Source organism: Pristiophorus japonicus, chromosome 7 (assembly GCF_044704955.1).
Source record: "Pristiophorus japonicus isolate sPriJap1 chromosome 7, sPriJap1.hap1, whole genome shotgun sequence".
In the NCBI taxonomy this organism is placed as follows: Eukaryota; Metazoa; Chordata; class Chondrichthyes; family Pristiophoridae; genus Pristiophorus; species Pristiophorus japonicus.
In genome coordinates this window covers 27,287,354-27,310,245 of record NC_091983.1, presented here as the reverse complement: position 1 = coordinate 27,310,245, position 22,892 = coordinate 27,287,354, and the positions used below count along the sequence as shown (strand labels likewise).

The window sequence follows — 22,892 nt, the reverse complement described above, 5'->3', positions numbered from 1 at the left end:
ATTACCCTCATGGTCCCTTTCTTTAGTTATCCTCTTACTCTTAATATATTTATAGAACATCTTAGGGTTTTCCTTAATTTTACTGGCCAAGAATTTCTTGTGCTCTCTCTTAGCGTTCCTAATATCCTTTTTAATTTTGCCTCTTAACTTTCTATATTCCTCTAAAGATTCTAAAATATTCAACCGTTGGTATATGACATAAGCGTCCCTTTTTTTCTTAATCCTCCCCTGTAGACATCCAGGGGGCTCTAGGATTATTTTTCCCAGCCTTTTTCTTTAAGGGCACATGTTTAGCTTGAGCCTTCTGGATCTCCTCCTTGAAATTATTGGCCCTTGGAAAGACTGGATATTTTTCATGTTAGCCCAAGACCATGCAAATCAGCAACCACAACAAATTACATTTATATAGCACCTATAACGTAGTGAAACGTCCCAAGGCCCAAAAGCTTGGTCAAAGAGATAGGTTTTAAAGAGCTTCTTAAAGGAGGAGAGAGAGGTGGAGAGGTTTATGGAGGGAATTCCGGAGCTGAGGTTCTAGACGGCTGAAGGCATGATTGCCAATGGTGGAGTGGTGAAATTTGGATATGCGAAGAAACCACAATTGGAGGAGCGCAAAGATCTCAGTGGGTTGCAGGGCTGGAGGAGGTTACAGGGAAAGAGAGGGGCCAGGCCAAGGAGGGATTTGAAAACATGAGGATGAGAATTTTAAAATCAAGTCATTGCTTAACCGGGAGCCAACGTAGGTCAGCGATCACAGGGGTAATGGGTGAACGGGACTTGGTGCGAGTTAGGATATGCAGTCGAGATTTGGATGAGCTCAAGTTTATGGAAGGTGCAGGGTGGAAGACCAGTCAGGAGAGCATTGGAGGAGTAGAGTTGAGAGGTAACAAAGGCAGGAATGAGGATTTCAGCAGCAGATAAGTTGAGGCAGGGGCGGAGACAGGCGATGTTGCAGAGATGGATGTAGACAGTCTTGGTGATGGTGATGATATGGGGATGGAGGCTCATCTCAGGTTCACATAGGATGCCAAAATTGGGAATGGTCTGGTTCAGTCTTAGACAATGGCAGCAGGATGTCAAAGACAGATAGTCTGTTGCAGCAAGATGGTAATGCCTAAATATTAACAACCCAGCTTACAAGCTGTGAGAGCTTATTTAAAAGGTCTGGCTATAACATGAAAGATTTATCATGGGACAAACCAATTTATAGATCGCTTACATATTAAGTTGTAACTGAGGCTGAACACCATGAATCGACCGATAATTGCATCACCCACATACAAAAGCCTGTTTCATCCAAAAACACTACTGATTATCAATCCACGCAAAAAATAAACATTTTGAAAAGGAAATTTGACTTTGATATTTGTCAAAAATGCCGATTCACGTGTGAACATCTGGGTGCATATATTTCCTTTGATAGCATGGCAGCTGCTACCTGAGCAACACCCATACTCTTTGAGAAAGCAAGCAGAGCAAGGCAGTGTCAAGGAATCCGAGAAGCATTGGCGAAAAAGGTTCTTGGGATGAATAGCCTGCTGCTGTCCCTGTGTTCCAGACCACTCGCTGTCTGGCATTGCCCTGGAATGTGATCTGGCAGTCGGCTAACAACCGGGTTCCGACTTACTACTGGGTGAGCAGAGGCATTAGGAGTTAAGAAACCCGCTGAAGGTTAGAATTACATCAAATTTACAGCACAGCAATAGGCCCTTTGGTCCAACAGGTCCGTGCCAGCAATTCTGCTCCACACGAGCATCTTCCCACCTACTTCATCTCACCCCATTAGCATAACCTTCTCCCTTATGTGTTTATCTAGTTTCCCCTTGAATGCATCTGTGCTATTCTCCTCAATTACTCCTTGTGGTAGTGAGTTCCACATTCTAACCACTCTCTGGGTAAAAAAGTTTGTCTGGAATTCCCTCTCAGATTTATTAGTGACTCTCTTACATTTATGGTCCCTAGTTTTCAAAGAACACTTCCTTTACTGCAGGGACTATGGTGCTGGTGATAGGAATTTGTTGCATTCCCAGCGATCAGCTGAATGAAAGCTAGCTTCCCCCAAATCCACTGTTATTCACAATTATATAATAGTAGTTCTGTATCACAACATGATAGGCAAACCTCAGCAGATGTAGGATCTGACTGTGGCTTTTCTCCAGGGTGTCTTGTCTGTGTATCCTATTCTCCAATGACACTGATGGGGGAATCCTGAACAAGGGGACACAATCCTAAAATTACAGCCAGGCCATACAAAGTTAGCAAGCAGCTTTTCACACAAAGGGTAGTGGAAATCTGGAACCCTCTCCCTCAAAAGCTGTGGATGCTGGGACAACTGGAGCTTTCAGGACTAAGACTGATAGATTTTTGTTCAGTCAGAATATCAAGGGATGTGAAGAAAGGTGGGTAGGTGGAGTTAAGGTGTAGATCAGCCAATCCTGGCCAATATTTATCCCTCAATCAACATCACAAATATAGATTATCGAGTCATTTGTGGGATCTTGTTGTGTGTAAATTGGTTTCTGCATTTCCTACACTAAAAAGAAGACTTACATTTATATAGCAGCTTTCATGACCTCAGGATGTCCCAAAGTGCTTTACAGCAAATGAAGTATTTTTGAAGTGGAGTCACTGTTGCAATGTAGGATAGCTTGTTCTTTTATTATTTAAACTCACAGCTTGAGAATTCAACTGCATTCCTCAAACATCTTTGATTTCACTACTGTATCGAGTCGATCATTCAAAATATTTATCACACTTTAAGGAAAGGAATTTCTTCGAATATCCACTTAAAATTGATTTTCCCTTGTTCTACTGACCTGACTGAATACACTTCAAAAATACTTCATTGGCTGTACAGTGCTTTGGGATGTCCTGAGTTTGTGAAAATGTTCTCAGTCGGGGCATCACAAGTTCTCAGGCTGCTCATTAATATCAATAGTTCTTGTAGTTTGGCACAATGTGCCCTCTGTGAGCAATACTGCCCACTTTATAATGGCCATTATAAAGTATTGAACGGCCCGGATGAGGTGACGTCTGGCTTCCACTTGAAAGTCAGTCAGGTCAGTAGAACAAGGGAAAATACGTTTTAAGTGGATATTAGAAGAAATGCCTTTACTTAAAGTGTGATAAATGTTTTGAATGATTGACTAGATACGGTAGTGAAATCAAAGATGTTTGAGGAATGCAGTTGCATACTCAAGCTTTGAGTTCAAATAATAAAGGAACAAGCTTGATGGGCTGAATGACCTTTTCTCACACCAAGGACATAGGAATGGGAACAGAGAAAGAGAAGTCGGCCATTCAGCCCCTTGAGTCTGTGCCACCATTCATGAGATCATGACTGATCTGTATCTTAACTCCATCTACCCGTTACTCTTAATACCCTTGCTTAACAAAAATTTATCAACAAATCACAAACAACAGAAACAGCCTCCCCAAAAAAGATTCAATATAACATTTACCTCAACAAAGCTTCCAATTGCTTTTCAAAATGATTTAAAGAACATACTGATCAAAAGGGCGAGAAGACAAATATTCCATTAGTACAGCAGACTGAAAGGTATTGATTCATCTGAGAAATTAGACATACTGCACGTGCTTCGAATGCATAATCCAAATTCAGTCTCCGGGCAAAAATGTCAAATAGAAGCCCAGGCTTTTTGGAGAGGGTGAGGCCTTCAAGCAAAAAACCTTAATGAAGACATTAAAAGGCATAAAAGATGATTAATGTAATTGTGTTATGGGGAAATGTGTAATTTAAAGTGTTTTAGTCATATCCTTATTTTCAACATGGCAAATTTAGTTACTGAGAAAAAAATGACAGAGGAAAAGAATTTTAGGTAAGTTTTTTAAAATTCATTTTAAAAATTGATTATAGGATTTGATAGGGCAGAAAGAAACTATTTCCTATGTGGGGGGAGTCCAGAACAAGGGGGCATAACTTTAAAAATTAAAGCTAGGCCGTTCAAGGGTGAAGTCAGGAAGCACTTCTTCACACAAAGGGCAGTGGAAATCTGGAAAACTCTCCCCCAAAAAGCAGTTGAGGCTGGGGGTCAATTGAAAATTTCAAACTGAGATTGATAGATTTAGGTTAGGCAAAGTTATAATGGTACAGAACCAAGGTGGATAGATGGAGTTAAGATACTGAACTGAATGACGGAACAGGCTCGAGGGGATGAATGGCCAACTCCTGTTCCTATGTTCCTAATTTGTTGGAACCTGGTGGCCAGATTGTCCAAGCGTAGGATGGTATTTTCTCACAATAAACCATCATAGGCGGTACCTCGAATCAAGGATGACTTGTTTCCATGCCAAAAAGGGATGAGTTCACAGGTGTTTCAATGAAGGATCTAATATTCCAGGTCCTGAACTACATCTTGAAGGAATTTTTTTAACGTGTGGCGGCCGTTGCACTCTCGTCACCACATGGGCTTGACAGAGCTAGGTCTTGGTCCAGTGGCAAGGATTAACCAGCTCTGCTGCACGGACCTAGTGCGCACACATATCGTAGTGTGGGCAGGCCCATGCCAGTGGCCAGCCAGTCACAATAAAATAGCAGCTATTGTGTCACACAAATGTTACGTGACAGGTAGGGTTATTACACCCTTAACATTGAAAACATCTATTAAAACACCACCTATGAGCGTAACAAGTATTGCAGACACTCATATCATAAAAGTTATCATAGAAAGAGGTTTCTTCTTCTTGGGCAGTCCCTCGGAGTCGAGGATGACTCACTTCCACACGAATATGAGTTCTCAGGTGACTGATGAGACCAAAGCGGGATCTACAGTCTCTGTCAGAGGTGGGGCAGCAGGGATGGGTGGGGTGCTTGGGTTATCACGCGCTCCTTTCATTGTTTGTGCTTGACTTCCGCGTGCTCCGGGCGAAGAGACTCAAGGTGTTCAGCGCCTTCCTGGATGCTTCTCCTCCACTTTGAGTGGTCTTGGGCCAGGGATTCCTAGTGGGGATGTTGCACTTTTTCAAGGAGGCTTTGAGGGTGCCCTTGGAGCGTTTCCTCTGCCCATCTGGGACTCGCTTGCCGTGTCGGAGCTCTGAGTAGAGCGCTTGTTTTGGGAGTCTAGTATCGGGCATGCGGTCGATGTGACCCGTCTATCGGAGCTGATCGAGTGTGGTCAGTGCTTCGATGCTGGGGATGTTGGCCTGAGCGAGAACACTGACATTGGTGCGCCTATCCTGCCAATGGATTTGCAGGGTCTTGCGGAGGCAGCATTGTGGTATTTCCTTAACATTGAAAATGTCTATTACAAGAAGTGGAGCTGCGGGACCTGGAACCAGCATGGTGACATACCACCTCAGGGAGCAGCGCGAGCTGGTGCAGGAGAGCAACGTCTTGGAGGAGGGTGACTGGATCGGATGTCACCATAATCCAGGTCGCTGATTGGAGCGTGGGCCGGTAAAGCAGGAGAGGCAGCAAGCAGCAGAGCAGCGGCGAGGTTGGGGCGAAGGAACGGCGAGAGATTGCAGAGCGACGTGATCGGGGCCCAGGAGATGCGTGAGTTCGGGACTCGGGAGGCACGGGCCAGCCCACACTGCGATATGTGTGCGCACTAGGTCCATGCAGAAAAGCTGGTCTCCAGTCGACTTGGTTAATCCTTGCCACTGGACCAAGATTGTGTGGTGGCTGGTGTGCAATGGCCACCACACGTTAAAAAAATCCACGCACAGGCATGTTCCACCCTTCAATCTGCAGTTCGCGACCTGAAACACCTGTGAACTTATCCCTTTTTGGTGGCAGTCAGTCATCCTCGATACGATGGACCGCCTAAGAAGTATGAGTGTAACAGGTCTTGCAGACACTCATATAATAAGAGATTTGTAGAGTATTTGGCAATGCATTTTGAAATTGAATGGGGCAACTCATAAACCAAATTTTATATTTGCTGTAAAATTAGCAGCTATTGTCTGACACCTGATGTGATTCATTCTATGACAGGCAAGCTGTGATACTGTTAACATTGAAAACATCTATCACAGTGCCACTGAAGGTTATCACAGGTACTGCAGTTAGTAGCATGAGCTTCGCACAGGACCAGCAGTAACAATAACTTGCAATTATACAGCACCTTTAATGGAGTAAAACGTCCCAACTAGCCACTTCAAACAAATTTTGACACCAAACCATATGTAGAGATATTCAGACAGGTGACCAAAAGCTTGGTCAAAGAGGTAGGTTTTAAGGAGAGTCTTAAAGGAGGAGAGAGCGGTGGAGAGGCGGAGAGGTTTCGGGATGGAATTCCAGAGCTTGGGGTCTCGGCAATAGAAGGCACGGCCACCAGTGGTGAAGCAAAGAAAACCAAGGACACACAAATGGCCAGAATTGGAGGAGTGCAGAGATCTCTGAGGGTTATAGGGCTGGAGGAGCTTACAGAGGTAGGGAGGGGCGAGGCCGTGGAGGGATTTGAAAACAGCTCGCCAGATCCCCAAATCAAGTTTTCTAATTAATCTGGGGACTGGAGTCAAAGTTGGGAGAGCTGCCACACAGACTAGTCAAGCCTGACATTGTCATACTCACAGAATGTTAGCTGTCAGGCAACGTCTCTGACTCCTCCGTCACCATCCCTGGGTATGTCCTGTTCCACAGGCAGGACTGACCCACCTTAGATTGCAGCACAGTGGTATACAGTCGAGATGACTGTCCATGACAGGTACAGCCCTGGAAGACATCAACATTGACTTTGGACTGCATGGAGTCTCATAGCATCAGATCAAACATAGGCTGATTCCTACCTCTTGCCCTCCCTCAGCTGATGAATAAGTACTCCTCCATGTTGAACACCACTGTATTAAAACCGCTACAACTGATTACAAGAATAAAAGCGGATGGACCATGTGGCATCAACCTAGGCATTGGATTTGGATACAACAAGGGCACACCCGCCCCAGTCGACCCTGCAATCTTCAAGGGCACAGAATGTACTCTGGGTGGAGGACTTCAATGTTCATCACCAAGAATGGTTTGGGAGTACCACTATTGACCGAGCTGGCTGAGTTGTGCAGGATGTAGCTGCTAGACTGGGCTTGTGGCAGGTGGTGAGAGAACCAACACGAGGGAAAAACCCATTTGGCCTCGTCCTCACCAATTGACCTGTCGCAGATGCATCTGTCCATGACAGTATTGGTAGGAGAGTTCACTGCAGAGTCCTTATGGAGGCAAAGACCTGTCTTCATACTAAGGACACCCTCCATCGTGTTGTGTGGCACGACTACTGTGCTAAATAGGTTAGATTCAGAACAGATCGAGCAGCTCAAAACTGGGCATTCATGAGGTGCTGTGGGCCATCAGCAGCAGCAGAATTGTATTCCACCACAATCTATGACCTATTGGCCCGGCATATTCCTCACTCTACCATCACCATCAAGCCAGGGGACCAACCCTGGTTCAATGAGGAGTGTAGAGGAGCAGCATTAGGCATACCTGAAAATGAGGTGCCAACCTGGTGAAGCTGCAACACAGGACGCTATGCATGCTAAATAGCAGAAGCAGCATGCTAAGTGATCCCACAACCAATGGATCAGATCAAAGCTCTGCAGTCCTATCACATCTCTTTGTGAATGGTGGTGGACAATTAAACAACTAACAGGACCAGGTGGCTCCATGAACATCCCCGTCCTCAATGATGGCGGAGCCCAGCATGCGAGTGCAAAAGGCAAGGCTGAAGTGTTCACAACCCTCTTCAGTCAGAAGTGCCGATTGGATGATCCATCACAACCTCCTCTTGAGTGCCACATCATTACAGATGCCAGTCTTCAGCCAATTTGATTCACTCCACGTGATATCAAGAAACGGCCAGGCGCACTGGATACAACAAAGGCTATGGCCCCCGACAACATCACGACTGTAGTGCTGAAGACTTGTGCTCCAGAGTGAGCCGCAACTCTAGCCAAACTGTTCCAGTACAGCTACAACTGGCATCTACCTGACAAAGAGAAAAATTGCCAAGGTATGTCTGTCCATAAACAGCAGGACAAATCCAATCACCACTCCATCAGTGTACTCTCAATCATCAGCAAAGTAATGTAAGTTATCATTGACAGTGCTATCAAGTGGCACTTATTCACCAATAACTTTTCCATTGACTACCCTCTTATTATTTATATGTTCATAAGATAATTTTGGATTCCCTAATGTTAGCCGCTAATCTATTCTCATGCTCTCTCTTTGCCCCACATATTTCCTTTTTTAGATCTCCTCTTTACTTTCTGTATTCAGCTTGGTTCTCGACTGAATTATGAACCTGACATTTGTCATAAGCCTCCTTTTTCTGTTTCATTTTAATCTCTATATCTTTAGTCATCCAGAGTGTTCTTGCTTCGGATACCTTTCCTTTCCCCCTCGTGGGAATGTGTCTGCTCTGTGCCCGAACTATCTCCTCTTTGAATGCCTCCCATTGCTCATTTACTGTTTTACCTGCCAATCCACCTGGGCCAGATCCCTTTTCAACTCACTGAAGTTAATCCTCCTTCAATTAAGTATTTTCATGCTGAATGTTCTTTGTCCTTTTCCATAACTATCCTAAACCTGATGATATTATGATCACTGTTCCCCAAATGCTCGTCCACTGAAACATGCTCCACTTGACCCACTTCATTCCGCAGAACGAGATCCAGCACTGCTTCCTTCCTCATTGGGCTGGAAACGCACTGATCAAGAAAGTTCTTTTGATACATTTCAGGAATTCCTTCCTCTCGTTCTCTTTACACTGTTACTATTTCAGTCTATATTAGGATAACTGATGTCCCCCATTATCACTATTCTATAGTTCTTATATCTTTCTGCAATTTGCCTGCAAATTTGCTCCGTGATCTCCATTGGTCACTGGTGTAATGTAGGAAATGCAGGTGCTGCACTGCTGGAGGTGCCATGTTTCAGATGAGACGTTAAACTGGGGCCCTGTCTGCCCTCTCAAGTGGAAGTAAAAGATCTCATGGCACTATTTCGAAGAAGGGCTTCGGAGAGTAACTTCCTCTAGTTAATTTCCCACATTACAACCGTGACTACACTCCTAAAGTACTTTTATTGGCTGTAAAGCGCTTTGAGACGTCCGGTGGTCGTGAAAGGCGCTATATAAATGCAAATTTTTCTTTTTCTTATACTGGGCTGCATGCTGTGAATATTTAAAAAAAAAATTTTTTTGCAATATTGTTATTTAAGGAAAAAAATGCCGAAGGAAAAAAACTATCCACTTGCACCAACGGGCACGCGCACACACAGGTGACGTCGACATTGTGAGTCAGGCGTCGCCTCTGTGTGCAGTTGGCAGCGCAGGCGCAGTGACCAAGGGGGTGGGACGGGGGCTCAGACTGGGCAGAAAGAATGGCGAGGGCGGCGCAGGCGCAGTGAGCAGGGGGCGGGCGGGGCAGGGGACGTGGGCGGGGTCTGACGCTGACGCTGGGCAGAAGGTCGTGGCGAGGGCGGCGCAAGCGCAGTGAGCAGGGGGAGGGGGAAGATTGGCGGGCCGAGACCTGGTGGAGCGGGCTCGCGGTCTGGGCAAGGTTCTCAAGTGTTTCGCGGTGGCTGGCGACTGCGCGCTGCTCTTGGTCTGCGGCTTGTTGTTACTGGTCTGTGTTAGTCAGTCAGTCATTCATTCAATGATGAATTCGGCAAACGCGTGCAAACCCTCGCTGCGGCCTAAAATGCCATGCTTTTTTTGCTGAGGATAGCGTACAATCCGGCGGCGGCGCGGCAGCAGCAGCAGTGGCAGGAGCAGGGCACCGAGCCCCTCTTCGACTGTGAGCAAGTTTGCAAGCTGGGAGGAGGCGAAGGAGCAAGTTCGCGCGTTGTGACTGGAGGTCGGTGCAGAGATTAAAGCCAAGCTGGAGGAAGGGGTGCTGGATCCGAATTAGACGAGCTGCAGGGGGCGAGGACTTAAGTATGTTTACAAGCACTTAAAAAAAAACCACTAGCAAAGCGTTTTAAAATCATAAGGCGATTGCCTCAATCAAGTAGTTTATTTCTAAATCGTGACTGTGAAGGTGTATCTCTGTAACTTCCTCGAGCTCTCCAAGAACTCTGTTGTCCTCCAACTCTAGCCCCTGTGCACCCCACCACTTCTATCACCCCACCATAGGTGACCTATGCCTTCAGCTGTCTGAGCCTTCAGGGAAAAAAGGGTTACATTCTGAGGATAGGTTGCAAAGACTAGGCTTGTAGTCCTTGAGTATAGAAGATTAAGGGGTAATCTAATTGAGGTGTTTAAGATGATTAATGGACTTGATACGGTAGACAGAGAAACTATTCTCTCTGGTGAGGGAGTCCAGAACAAGGGGGCAAACCTTAAAATTAGAGCGAGGTTGTTCAGTGGTGCTGTCAGGAAGCACTTCTTCACACACTGGGTAGTGAAAATCTGGAACTCTTTTCTGCTGCCCCCCCCTCCCCAAAAAAAGGCTGTTTAGGCTGGGGTTCATCTTACATGTTCAAAGACTTGAGATTATTTTTTTCTCTTTCGTTTTCCCCCCTATTTCCCATGGCAGCTGTTGATGATTCTGCCATCTCCATTTACACCCTATCTAGACTTGTGTTTTGTTTCTTAACTTGTCCCATTACCATCTCCTTTTGCCTTACACCATCATCCCTTTTGTCTCTTACTCCTGCCTTCCACCTATCACCGTCCCCCTGCCCCCCACCCTCTTCCCGGCCCATACACTTGCTTAAAAACCTGTTGCATCTCCAACTTTTTCCAGTTCTGATGAAGGGATAGCAACTGAAACATTAGAAACGTAGAAAATAGTTGCAGGAGTAAGCCATTCGGCCCTTTGAGCCTGCACCACCATTCAATATGATCATGGCTGATCATTCACCTCAGTACCCCTTTCCTGCTTTCTCTCCATGCCCCTTGATCCCTTCAGCCGTAAGGGCCATAATCTAACTCCCTCTTAATATATCCAAAGAACTGGCATCAATGACTCTGCGGCAGAGAACTCCACAGCTTAACTCTGAGTGAAGAAGTTTCTCCTCATCTCAGTCCTAAATGGCTTACCCCTTATCCTAAGACTGTGTCCCCTGGTTCTGGACTTCCCCAACATCGGGAGCATTCTTCCCGTATCTAACCTGTCTCGTCCCGTCAGAATCTTATACGTTTCTATGAGATCCCCTCTCATCCTTCTAAACTCCAGTGTATAAAAGCCCAGTTGATTCAGTCTCTCCTCATATGTCAGCCCAGTCATCCCTGGAATCAGTCTGGTGAACCTTCGCTGCACTCCCTCAATAGCAAGAATGTCCTTTCTCAGATTAGGAGACCAAAACTGAACACAATATTCCAGGTGAAGCCAAACCAAGGCCCTGTACAACTGCAGTAAGACCTCCCTGCTCCTATACTCAAATCCCCTAGCTATGAAGGCCAACATGCCATTTGCTGCCTTCACTGCCTGCTGTACCTGCATGCCAACTTTCAATGACTGATGAACCATGACACCCAGGTCTTGTTGCACCTCCCCTTTTCCTAATCTGTCACCATTCAGATAATATTCTGCATTCCTGTTTTTGCCACCAAAGTGGATAACCTCACATTTATCCACGTTATACTGTATCTGCCATGCATTTGCCCACTCACCTAACCTGTCTAAATCACCCTGCAGCCTCTTAGCATTCTCCTCACAGCTCACACCGCCACCCAGTTTAGTGTCATCTGCAAACTTGGAGATATTACACTCCATTCCTGCATCCAAATCATTAATGTATATTGTAAAGAGCTGGGGTCCCAGCACTGAGCCCTGAGGCACTCCACTAGTCACTGCCTCCCATTCCAAAAAGGACATAGAAACATAGAAAATAGGTGCAGGAGCAGGCCATTCAGCCCTTCTAGCCTGCACCGCCATTCAATGAGTTCATGGCTGAACATGAAACTTCAGTACCCCCTTCCTGCTTTCTCGCCATAACCCTTGATCCCCCGAGTAGTAAGGACTTCATCTAACTCCCTTTTGAATATATTTAGTGAATTGGCCTCAACTACTTTCTGTGGTAGAGAATTCCACAGGTTCACCACTCTTTGGGTGAAGAAGTTTCTCCTCATCTCGGTCCTAAATGGCTTACCCCTTATCCTCAGACTGTGACCCCTGGTTCTGGACTTCCCCAACATTGGGAACATTCTTCCTACATCTAACCTGTCTAAACCCGTCAGAATTTTAAACGTTTCCATGAGGTCCCCTCTCATTCTTCTGAACTCCAGTGAATACAAGCCCAGTTGATCCAGTCTTTCTTGATAGGTCAGTCCCACCATCCCGGGAATCAGTCTGGTGAATCTTCGCTGCACTCCCTCAATAGCAAGAATGTCCTTCCTCAAGTTAGGAGACCAAAACTGTACACAATACTCCAGGTGTGGCCTCACCAAGGCCCTGTACAACTGTAGCAACATCTCCCTGCCCCTGTACTCAAATCCCCTCGCTATGAAGGCCAACATGCCATTTGCTTTCTTAACCACCTGCATGCCAACCTTCAATGACTGATGTACCATGACACCCAGGTCTCGTTGCACCTTCCCTTTTCCTAATCTGTCACCATTCAGATAATAGTCTGTCTCTCTGTTTTTACCACCAAAGTGGATAACCTCACATTTATCCACATTATACTTCATCTGCCATGCATTTGCCCACTCACCGAACCTATCCAAGTCACTCTGCAGCCTAATAGCATCCTCCTCGCAACTCACACTGCCACCCAACTTAGTGTCATCCGCAAATTTGGAGACACTGCATTTAATCCCCTCGTCTAAATCATTAATGTACAATGTAAACAGCTGGGGCCCCAGCACAGAACCTTGCGGCACCCCACTAGTCACTGCCTGCCATTCTGAAAAGTACCCGTTTACTCCTACTCTTTGCTTCCTGTCTGACAACCAGTTCTCAATCCACGTCAGCACACTACCCCCAATCCCATGTGCTTTAACTTTGCACATTAATCTCTTATGTGGGACCTTGTCGAAAGCTTTCTGAAAGTCCAAATATACCACATCAACTGGTTCTCCTTTGTCCACTTTACTGGAAACATCCTCAAAAAATTCCAGAAGATTTGTCAAGCATGATTTCCCTTTCACAAATCCATGCTGACTTGGACCTATCATGTCACCATTTTCCAAATGCACTGCTATGACATCCTTAATAATTGATTCCATCATTTTACCCACTACTGAGGTCAGGCTGACCGGTCTATAATTCCCTGTTTTCTCTCTCCCTCCTTTTTTAAAGTGGGATTACATTGGCTACCCTCCACTCGATAGGAACTGATCCAGAGTCAATGGAATGTTGGAAAATGACTGTCAATGCATCTGCTATTTCCAAGGCCACCTCCTTAAGTACTCTGGGATGCAGTCCATCAGGCCCTGGGGATTTATCGTCCCATCAATTTCCCCAAAACAATTTCCCGACTAATAAAGATTTCCCTCAGTTCCCCCTCCTTACTAGACCCTCTGACCCCTTTTATATCCGGAAGGTTGTTTGTATCCTCCTTAGTGAATACCGAACCAAAGTACTTGTTCAATTGGTCTGCCATTTCTTTGTTCCCCGTTATGACTTCCCCTGATTCTGACTGCAGGGGACCTACGTTTGTCTTTACTAACCTTTTTCTCTTTACATATCTATAGAAACTTTTGCAATCCGCCTTAATGTTCCCTGCAAGCTTCTTCTTGTACTCCATTTTCCCTGCCCTAATCAAACCCTTTGTCCTCCTCTGCTGAGTTCTAAATTTCTCCCAGTCCCTGGGTTCGCTGCTATTTCTGGCCAATTTGTATGCCACTTCCTTGGCTTTAATACTATCCCTGATTTCCCTAGATAGCCACGGTTGAGCCACCTTCCCTTTTTTATTTTTACGCCAAACAGGAATGTACAATTGTTGTAATTCATCCATGTGGTCTCTAAATGTCTGCCATTGCCCATCCACAGTCAACCCCCTAAGTATCATTCGCCAATCTATCCTAGCCAAGTCACGCCTCATACCTTCAAAGTTACCCTTCTTTAAGTTCTGGACCATGGTCTCTGAATTAACTGTTTCATTCTCCATCCTAATGCAGAATTCCGCCATATTATGGTCACTCTTCCCCAAGGGGCCTCGCACAATGAGATTGCTAATTAATCCTCTGTCATTACACAACACCCAGTCTAAGATGGCCTCCCCCCTAGTTGGTTCCTCGACATATTGGTCTAGAAAACCATCCCTTATGCACTCCAGGAAATCCTCCTCCACCGTATTGCTTCCAGTTTGGCTAGCCCAATCTATGTGCATATTAAAGTCACCCATTATAACTGCTACACCTTTATTGCATGCACCCCTAATTTCCTGTTTGATGCCCTCCCCAACATCCCTACTACTGTTTGGAGGTCTGTACACAACTCCTACTAACGTTTTTTGCCCTTTGGTGTTCTGCAGGACCTGTTTATCTCGACACTCTGCTTCCTGTCTGCCAACCAATTATCTATTCACGCCAGTACATTGCCCCCAATACTATGTGCTTTGATTTTGCACACCAATCTCTTATGTGGGACCTTGTCAAAGGCCTTTTGAAAGTCCAAATACACCACATCCATTGGTTCTCCCTTGTCCACTCAACTAGCTACATCCTCAAAAAAACTCCAGAAGATTTGTCAAGCATGATTTCCCTTTCACAAATCCATGCTGACTTGGACCGGTTTCTCTCTCCACAGATGCTGCCTGACCTGCTGAGCATTTCCACCATTTTCTGTTTTTATTTCAGATTTCCAGCATCCACAGTATTTTGCTTTTGTGTTGGTAGATTTTTGTTAGACAAGGGTATTGAGGGTTATGGAACCAAGATGGGTAGATGGAGTTCAGATACAGATCAGCCATGAGCTAACTGAATATTGTGTTCAGTTTTGGTCTCCTCGTCTGAGGAAGGACGTTCTTGCTATTGAGGGAGTGCAGCGAAGGTTCACCAGACTGATTCCTGGGATGGCTGGGCTGACAAATGAGAGACTGGATCGACTGGGCCTTTATTCACTGGAGTTTAGAAGGATAAGAGGGAATCTCATAGAAACATATAAAATTCTGACGGGACTGGACATGTTAGATGCAGGAAGAATGTTCCCGATGTTGGGTAAGTCCAGAACCAGGGGACATAGTCTAAGGATAAAGGGTAAGCCATTTAGGACTGAGATGGGGAGAAACTTCTTCACTCAGAGAGTTGTTAACCTGTGGAATTCCCTACCGCAGAGAGTTGTTGATGCCAGTTCATTGCATATATTCAAGAGGGAGTTCGATATGCCCCTTACAGCTGAAGGGATCCACGGGTATGGAGAGAAAGCAGGAAAGGCGTACTGAGGTGAATGATCAGCTATGATCTTATTGAATGATGGTGCAGGCTAGAAGGGCCGAATGGTCTACTCCTGCATCTATTTTCTATGTTTCTTGATAAAGTGCAAACTCTTTATGCTGACTTCCATTGTTAAGTTTCACAGTTAAATTTTTCCATTTATATTGTTTACATAGGATTTTACAGCACAGAAAAAGGCTAGTCTACCCATCTGATCTGTGCTGGTGTTCATGCTCCATGCACGCCTCCTCCCACCCCTTTTCATCTAACCCTATCAACATAAACGTCTATTCCTTTCTTCCTCATCTACTTATCCAGCTTCCCCTTGAATGCAACTGTGCTATTCGTCTCAACCAGTCCATGTGGTAGTGAGTTCCGCATTCTAACCACTCTCTGAGTAAAGAAGTTTCTCCTGAATTCCTTATTGGATTTATTTGTTACTATCTTGCATGTATGGCTCCTAGTTTTGTTCTCCCCAGGAATGGAGAAATGCAGAAATGTTTAAAGTGCTTTATATGGAATAAATTACAGTGCCCAGTTACTGTTGCATTGCTGTCATACACAGCATCCAGAATGCGCACAAGGTCCTGATGCTCTGGATGACCAGTTAATTATTTTTAACCATTAATTGAGGGAGGATGGTTGGCCAGAGCACCTGGGGTACGCAATGTTCAAATTGTGCCACTGTATCTTGAGCATTCACTACCACAGGTAGACAGGACCATCAGCTTAGCAAATCTTCCAAGGACAGTCGGGGAACTCTCGAGACTTCAAATAGTAACATTGGATCTTGAGAATTTATCCTCTACCACCGTGGCTTAATGTCTCTTCCACGAACTCTCCCCTAAAAAGCTGTTGAGGCTGGCGGTCAAGTGAAAATTTCAAAAGTGAGATCGATAAATTTTTGTTTGGAAAGGGTAATAAAGGTAATGGAATCAAGGCGAGGAGATGGAGTTAAGGTACAGATCAGCCAGGGGCTAATTGAATGGCGGAAGCAGCTCGAGGGGCAGCATGGCCTCCTCTTGTTCGTATGAAAACCCTGGTAAAGGATCAAGGTCCATTGTACATGATGCCACCAAAGTCTACCAAGCGTGAGTTTTAAAAGCCTGTGGACTCGTTGAGGGAGGGAAAGCTGAAGGAGCTAACAAGTCCTACAGTGTCGAGGTCTGGAGAAGGGGGAGTTCCCCAGGACCTTGCCACTGTGAATGAGTTGACTTCAAATCGGAGAGGTTGCGATGAATCTTGGCACAGTGCATGAATATCGGGGAACAATTTGGCAAACTTGTACCAAAGATAATGTTGCTGACTCTGTTTGAGAGGCAGTTTTCAAATGGCTATTTTACTACTTAGCTTACTTTAGAAATGGTGGCCTGTGAATAACGAGCACCTCTTTAGACGAGTCTGCAAGATAGTTCTTTGTCGATTTTCAAAGATAGTTGAAACCAAGTTACAATTTTTGTTGGTCTTTTCCCAGGTAGAACTCCATTTTCTATCATGTCGTCCAATGATGGGTTGATGTCAGCAGATAAACATGAAAGTGAAGAGGAAGTGATATTTGTGAGCGTACGTATTCTAATACTGTATATTTTTCTCAATGGTTGGTACTTGTCTTTTTTTCCCTCTCTCCGGTCACTTGACCACAGAATACACTTTGGGAGACCTATCTGGAGGGGAGGGGGAGGCGGCTGGGGCACCTCTTCCCTGTATTTTCCTGTTATTTGCTCCTCTAGTACCAGGTCATTGGGTTCAGCACCAAGGGTGGGTGTTGTGCAGGGGATGCACAGCACCATTCAGGCTCACAGTCTCCAGCAGCGACTGTGTCTGGTGCTAAGGATCAATCTCTTGGTGATTCTCTGAACCACCTTCTGGGAACTGAACGTCACCAGAAGTGGACACAGTGCTTAAGGTGCGGTCTGCCTCGAGACCTGTACTCCTGTGTTGGCTATACAGCACGGAGTAAACCCTGTCCCCCTGGACTGGCTATACAGCATGGAGTAACTTGTCTCCCCCTGGGCTGGCTACACAGCACGAAGTAAAATGTCTCCCCCTATGTTGGTTATATAGCATGGAGTAAACTCTGTCCCCTGGACTGGCTATACAGCATGGAGTAAACTGTCCCCCCCTGGACGGCTGACTTTGTTGCATTTTTGGTTGATTTTGTTGCACTTGTTGAGCATTTTTTTTTAATGGCGTTTTATATAGGTTTTTGTGTCTCCCTCTCCCTTCTCTCCTGCTCCCCCCCCCCCCCGCCCCCCCCCATCTCCCTGTTTATCACCAGTCAAGGGACCCCCTGCTGATAAGAACATAATAGGAGCAGGAGCAGGAGTAGGCCATACGGCCCCTCGAGCCTGCTCCGCCATTTAATACGATCATGGCAGTTCCAATCATGGACTCGGGTCCACCGCCCTGCCTGCTCCCCATAACTCTTTAATTCCTTATCGGTTAAGATGTGATGGGTATTCTTTTGGGACGCCTCTTGCCCACAAGGAGGTGTTCCAGAAGAATGATCTGAGGGAGGAATGCCTTTACGTGAGGCAGGGTTGCGTAGACCCCATCCAGGTGTGTGCAGTGACATTGCCAGAGCTCCATTGGGCATGTCAAGAGTCATGCCGTTGGCACTAGTGTGATCAGGGTTGCATTCCTTGGGGCCTGTGTCTTTGGGGGCACTGTCCTGTTATGCCAGCACTAGCCCATTTTGAGAGGTTGGAAACCTGTCCAGTGACGGGCTTGTCTCACCTGCACGATAACCTGACTTTTCAGTCGGTGACGACATCATGCAGATAGGTCGTTTCAAAACGATGTGAGGTATTGGGGCCCTTGGAAGATGCAAGTGTGGCAAAGTTTTTAATTCTACCTTGCATCTTGAAGGGATGCCCTCTTGTAAGTTTGTGTGAGGGCTTTGCATGTGCACTTGGTGACATGCAATCTTTGGGCCATCACACGATATACGGTACTGTTGGGACATCTTTCCTTGGTAGTTTGTTTTACTTGTGCTCGCTTATTTCACAGCCTGAAGGGTTCCTCGCAGCAGTGCACTGGATTAGGTTTGGTGTTTGTGATGCGTTTATCGTGAGGGCGAGTGCAACAAATTTGTGTTTAAATGTGTCTGTGGAGTGATTACCCTTTCTTTTGTGATAAAAGGAGCAGCCATTAAGGCCTGTGTTGGAATGTATTGATCTGTCGAGTGATGAAGACGGCGAAGGGAACATTGCACGGCGCAAGAGGGTGAGTCCTTGATCGTACTGATCATTACGAAGGGGATCGACGGGGGAAGACCTAGAGAAGATGTTTTTGCTTGTGGAGTGGGGCGGGTGCGAGGGCGTCCAAGACGTCCAAAACTAGAGGGCATAAATATGATAGTCACTGATCAATCCAATAGGGAATTCAAGAGAAACTTTACTTGGAGAGTGGTTAGAATGTAGAACTTGGTACATAGAAACGTAGAAAATAGTTGCAGGAGTAGGCCATTCGGCCCTTCGAGTTCATGGCTGAACATGCAACTTCAGTACCCCATTCCTGCTTTCTCGCCATACCCCTTGATCCCCCTAGTAGTAAGGACTATATCTAACTTCTTTTTGAATATATTTAGTGAATTGGCCTCAACAACTTTCTGTGGTAGAGAATTCCACAGGTTCACCACTCTCTGGGTGAAGAAGTTTCTCCTCATCTCGGTCCTAAATGGCTTACCCCTTATCCTAAGACTGACCCCTGGTTCTGGACTTCCTCAACATTGGGAACATTCTTCCTGCATCTAACCTGTCTAAACCCGTCAGAATTTTAAACGTTTCTGAGATCCCCTCTCATTCTGACCAAAACTGTACATAATACTCCAGGTGTGGCCTCACCAAGGCCCTGTACAACTGTAGTAACACCTCCCTGCCCCTGTACTCAAATCCCCTCGCTATGAAGGCCAACATGCCATTTGTCTTCTTAACCGCCAGCTGTATCTGCATGCCAACCTTCAATGACTGATGTACCATGACACCCAGGTCTCGTTGCACCTCCCCTTTTTCCTAATCTGTCACCATTCAGATAATAGTCTGCCTCTCTGTTTTTACCACCAAAGTGGATAACCTCACATTTAGCCACATTATACTTCATCTGCCATGCATTTGCCCACTCACCTAACCCATCCAAGTTACTCTGCAGCCTCATAGCATCTTTCTCGCAGCTCACACTGCCACCCAACTTAGTGTCATCCGCAAATTTGGAGATACTACATTTAATCCCCTCGTCTAAATCATTAATATACAATGTAAACAGCTGGGGCCCCAGCACAGAACCTTGCGGTACCCCACTAGTCACTGCCTGCCATTCTGAAAAGTACCCATTTACTCCTACTCTTTGCTTCCTGTCTGCCAACCAGTTCTCAATCCACGTCAGCACACTACCCATGTGCTTTAACTTTGCACATTAATCTCTTGTGTGGGACCTTGTCGAAAGCCTTCTGAAAGTCCAAATACACCACATCAACTGGTTCTCCCTTGTCCACTCTACTGGAAACATCCTCAAAAAAAATTCCAGAATATTTGATAAGTATGATTTCCCTTTCACAAATCCATGCTGACTTGGACCTATCATGTCACCTCTTTCCAAATGCGCTGCTGTGACATCCTTAATAATTGATTCCATCATTTTACCCACTACCGATGTCAGGCTGACTAGTCTTATAAATTCCCTGTTTTCTCTCTCCCTCAAGGAGCAGTTGAGGCAAATAAGACAGATGTATTTAAGGGGAAGCTAGATAAGTGCATGAGGGAGTAAGGAATCTAAGGGTATGTAGTAGGGTGAAAGGAGACTTATGTGGAACATATACATAGATTTATAGACCAGTTGGGCCGAATAGCCTGTTTCTGTGCTGTAAATTCGATAATCCACGCTCTGCTGATATCACAGTCTGTTGTGTTCCAGTTGGGAGTACTGAGGAGAGGTGGGCGTAAAAGATGTCATGGCACTATTTCGATGGAGAGCAGGGAAGTTATCCCCAATGCACTGACCAACATTTATCCCATAAGCAACTGCATAAAATATAGACCAACTAATCACTATCTCATTTCTGTTTGTGGGACCTTGCTTTGCACAAATTGCCTGCTATGCATTGCTTCCAAAAAAAAACCAGTGAGTACACTTCAAAAACAATTCATTGGCTGACAACCACTTTGGGACATCTTGAGGATGTGAAAGATGGTGTATGAATGCAAGTTAATGCTCGATTTGATTTGCCTGTTAAATTCTGGCAAATATCCTTTTTTATTGGGTTGATTGTCATAGAACCGTATGGTACAGAAGGAGGCCATTCAGTCCATCGTGCCTGTGCTGGCTCTGTCCAATTAGTCCCACTCTTCAGCTCTTTCCCCATAGCCCTGCTAATTTACCCTTTTCAAGTATATATCCACCACTATTGTATCTGCTTCCACCACATTTTCAAGCAGTGCATTGCGGAGCATCATAATCTGCTGCTTTAAAAAAAAAAATTCCCCTCATCTCCTGTGGTCCTGCCAATTGTCATAAATCGATGTCCTCTGGTTACTGACCATTCTGCCACTGGAAACTGTTTCTCCTTATTTACTCTATTAAAACCCTTCATGATTTTGAACCCCTCTAATAAATCTCCTCTTCACCTTCTCTGCTCAAAGGAGAACAATCCCAGCTTCTCCAGTCTCTCCATATAACTGAAGTGCCTCATTCCTGGAACCATCCTCGTAAATCTGCCCTGACCCTATGTGTCCCGGTAGAAAATTTGTAGTTCCAGTTTGTGCTTGTGCGAGATGGGCCAAACAAAAAGAAAAATCAAATAGCTCATAACCAGACTTAATGTGTTTGGATCACCAACTCAACTTGCCCCTTGGAACCACTCTGACCATTTCTCCATCCTTTTAAAATCAGCTGACCTGCCGGTCCCCAAGATAAGCAAGGCTTAAAATCTTTCCAGTCCACAACATGTGTATATAGACTTTTGTTCGGTTAGTGAGGCCTATGGGCTTAAAGAGGCAATGGCAGTGTGGATACCATTTACGAAGACTTGGAAAAACCCACCACAAAAGTGCTTAAAATCACGCCAGCCATTCTAGGAAAGAGCAGCCAATATTTACGCAGGTGGTATCGACCCACTGTCCAGATGGATGGAATGGTGGGACGCAGGCAACATAAAGAACCAACACCTCATTACTGACGCAACAGCAGAGGTCGCTGGCTCCGACCTCCCTTGCAGGCAGTGGACAGCGCTCGACCCAATCGCACAGGGCACGGACGATGTGGCCACCTGCTCCACAAGTGGAAGGTGAGGGACGACCTGAGGTGTGACTGTGGCCATGAGTCCCAGACCAGGAAACACATCACATCAACCTGCCCACTGAGATCTGTTGTGGGAGGCTCCTCATTTCTCCACTCAGCATCTCAGGAGGCCATCGAATGGATAGAGAAACTAGACATCCCATAAGCTTTTCCGTTATATGATAGTCGTAGTAGTGTGGATATGAAATTGTCTATAAGAACATAAGAAATAGGAGCAGGAGTCGGCCATACGGACCCTCGAGCCTGCTTTGCCATTCAATAAGATCATGGCTGATCATTGACCTCAACTCCACTTTCCCGCCCGATCTCCATATAACTTGATTCCCCATGACTGCAAAAATCTATATCAGCCTTGAATATAGTCAGAGGCTCAGAATCCACAGCCCCCTGGGGCAGAGAATTCCAAAGATTCACAACCCTCTGAGTGATGAAATTTCTCCTCATCTCGGTCCTAAATGGCTTACCCCTTATCCTTAGACTGTGACCCCTGGTTCTGGACTTCCCCAACATCGGGAACATTCTTCCTGCATCTAACCTGTCCAATCCTGTCAGAATTTTATATGTCTCTATGAGATCCCCTCTCATTCTTCTAAATTCCAGTGAATATCAGCCGAGTCGATCCAGTCTCTCCTCATATGTCAGTCTTGCCATCCCAGGACTCAGTCTGGTGAACCTTCGCTGCACTCCCTCAATAGCAAGAATGTCCTTCCTCAGATTAGGAGACCAAAACTGTACACAATATTCAAGGTGTGGCCTCACTAAGGCCCTGTACAACTGCAGTAAGACCTCCCTGCTCCTATACTCAAATCCTCTCGCTATGAAGGCTTTCTTCACCGCTTGCTGTACCTGCATGACAACTTTCAATGACTGATGTACCATGACACCCAGGTCTCGTTGCACCTTCCCTTTTCCTAATCTGTCACCATTCACATAATATTCTGTCTTCCTGTTTTTGCCACCAAAGTGGATAACCTCACATTTATCTAAATTATACTGCATTTGCCATGCATTTTCCCACTCACCTAACCTGTCCAAGTCACCCTGCAGCCTCTTAGCATCCTCCTCACAGCTTACACTGCCACCCAGCTTCGTGTCATCTGCAAGCTTGGAGATATTACATTCAATTCCTTTGTCTAAATCATTAATGTATATTGTAAATAGCTGGGATCCCAGCACTGAACCTTGCGGTACCCCATGAGTCACTGCCTGCCATTCTGAAAAGGACCAGTTTATTCCTAATCTTTGCTTCCTGTCTGCCAACCAGTTCTGTATCCACGTCAATACTTTATCCCCAATACCATGTGCTTTAATATTGCA

At 45.5% G+C, this 22,892-nt stretch overlaps 1 protein-coding gene across 3 annotated transcripts in view; it reads left to right on the top strand.

Moving 5' to 3' along the window:
• Positions 1 to 9,464: 9,464 nt before the first annotated feature.
• Positions 9,465 to 22,892, top strand: part of znf451 (zinc finger protein 451) — an 88,967-nt gene continuing 75,539 nt past the window's right edge. For all 3 annotated transcript variants that reach the window (XM_070884875.1, XM_070884874.1, XM_070884877.1), the window contains exons 1-3: positions 9,465 to 9,893; positions 16,756 to 16,844; positions 18,423 to 18,506. In XM_070884875.1, the coding sequence (XP_070740976.1) occupies positions 16,776 to 16,844; positions 18,423 to 18,506 (153 nt within the window). In that variant the 5' untranslated portion in view covers positions 9,465 to 9,893; positions 16,756 to 16,775. The remainder of the gene's footprint in view (positions 9,894 to 16,755; positions 16,845 to 18,422; positions 18,507 to 22,892) is intronic.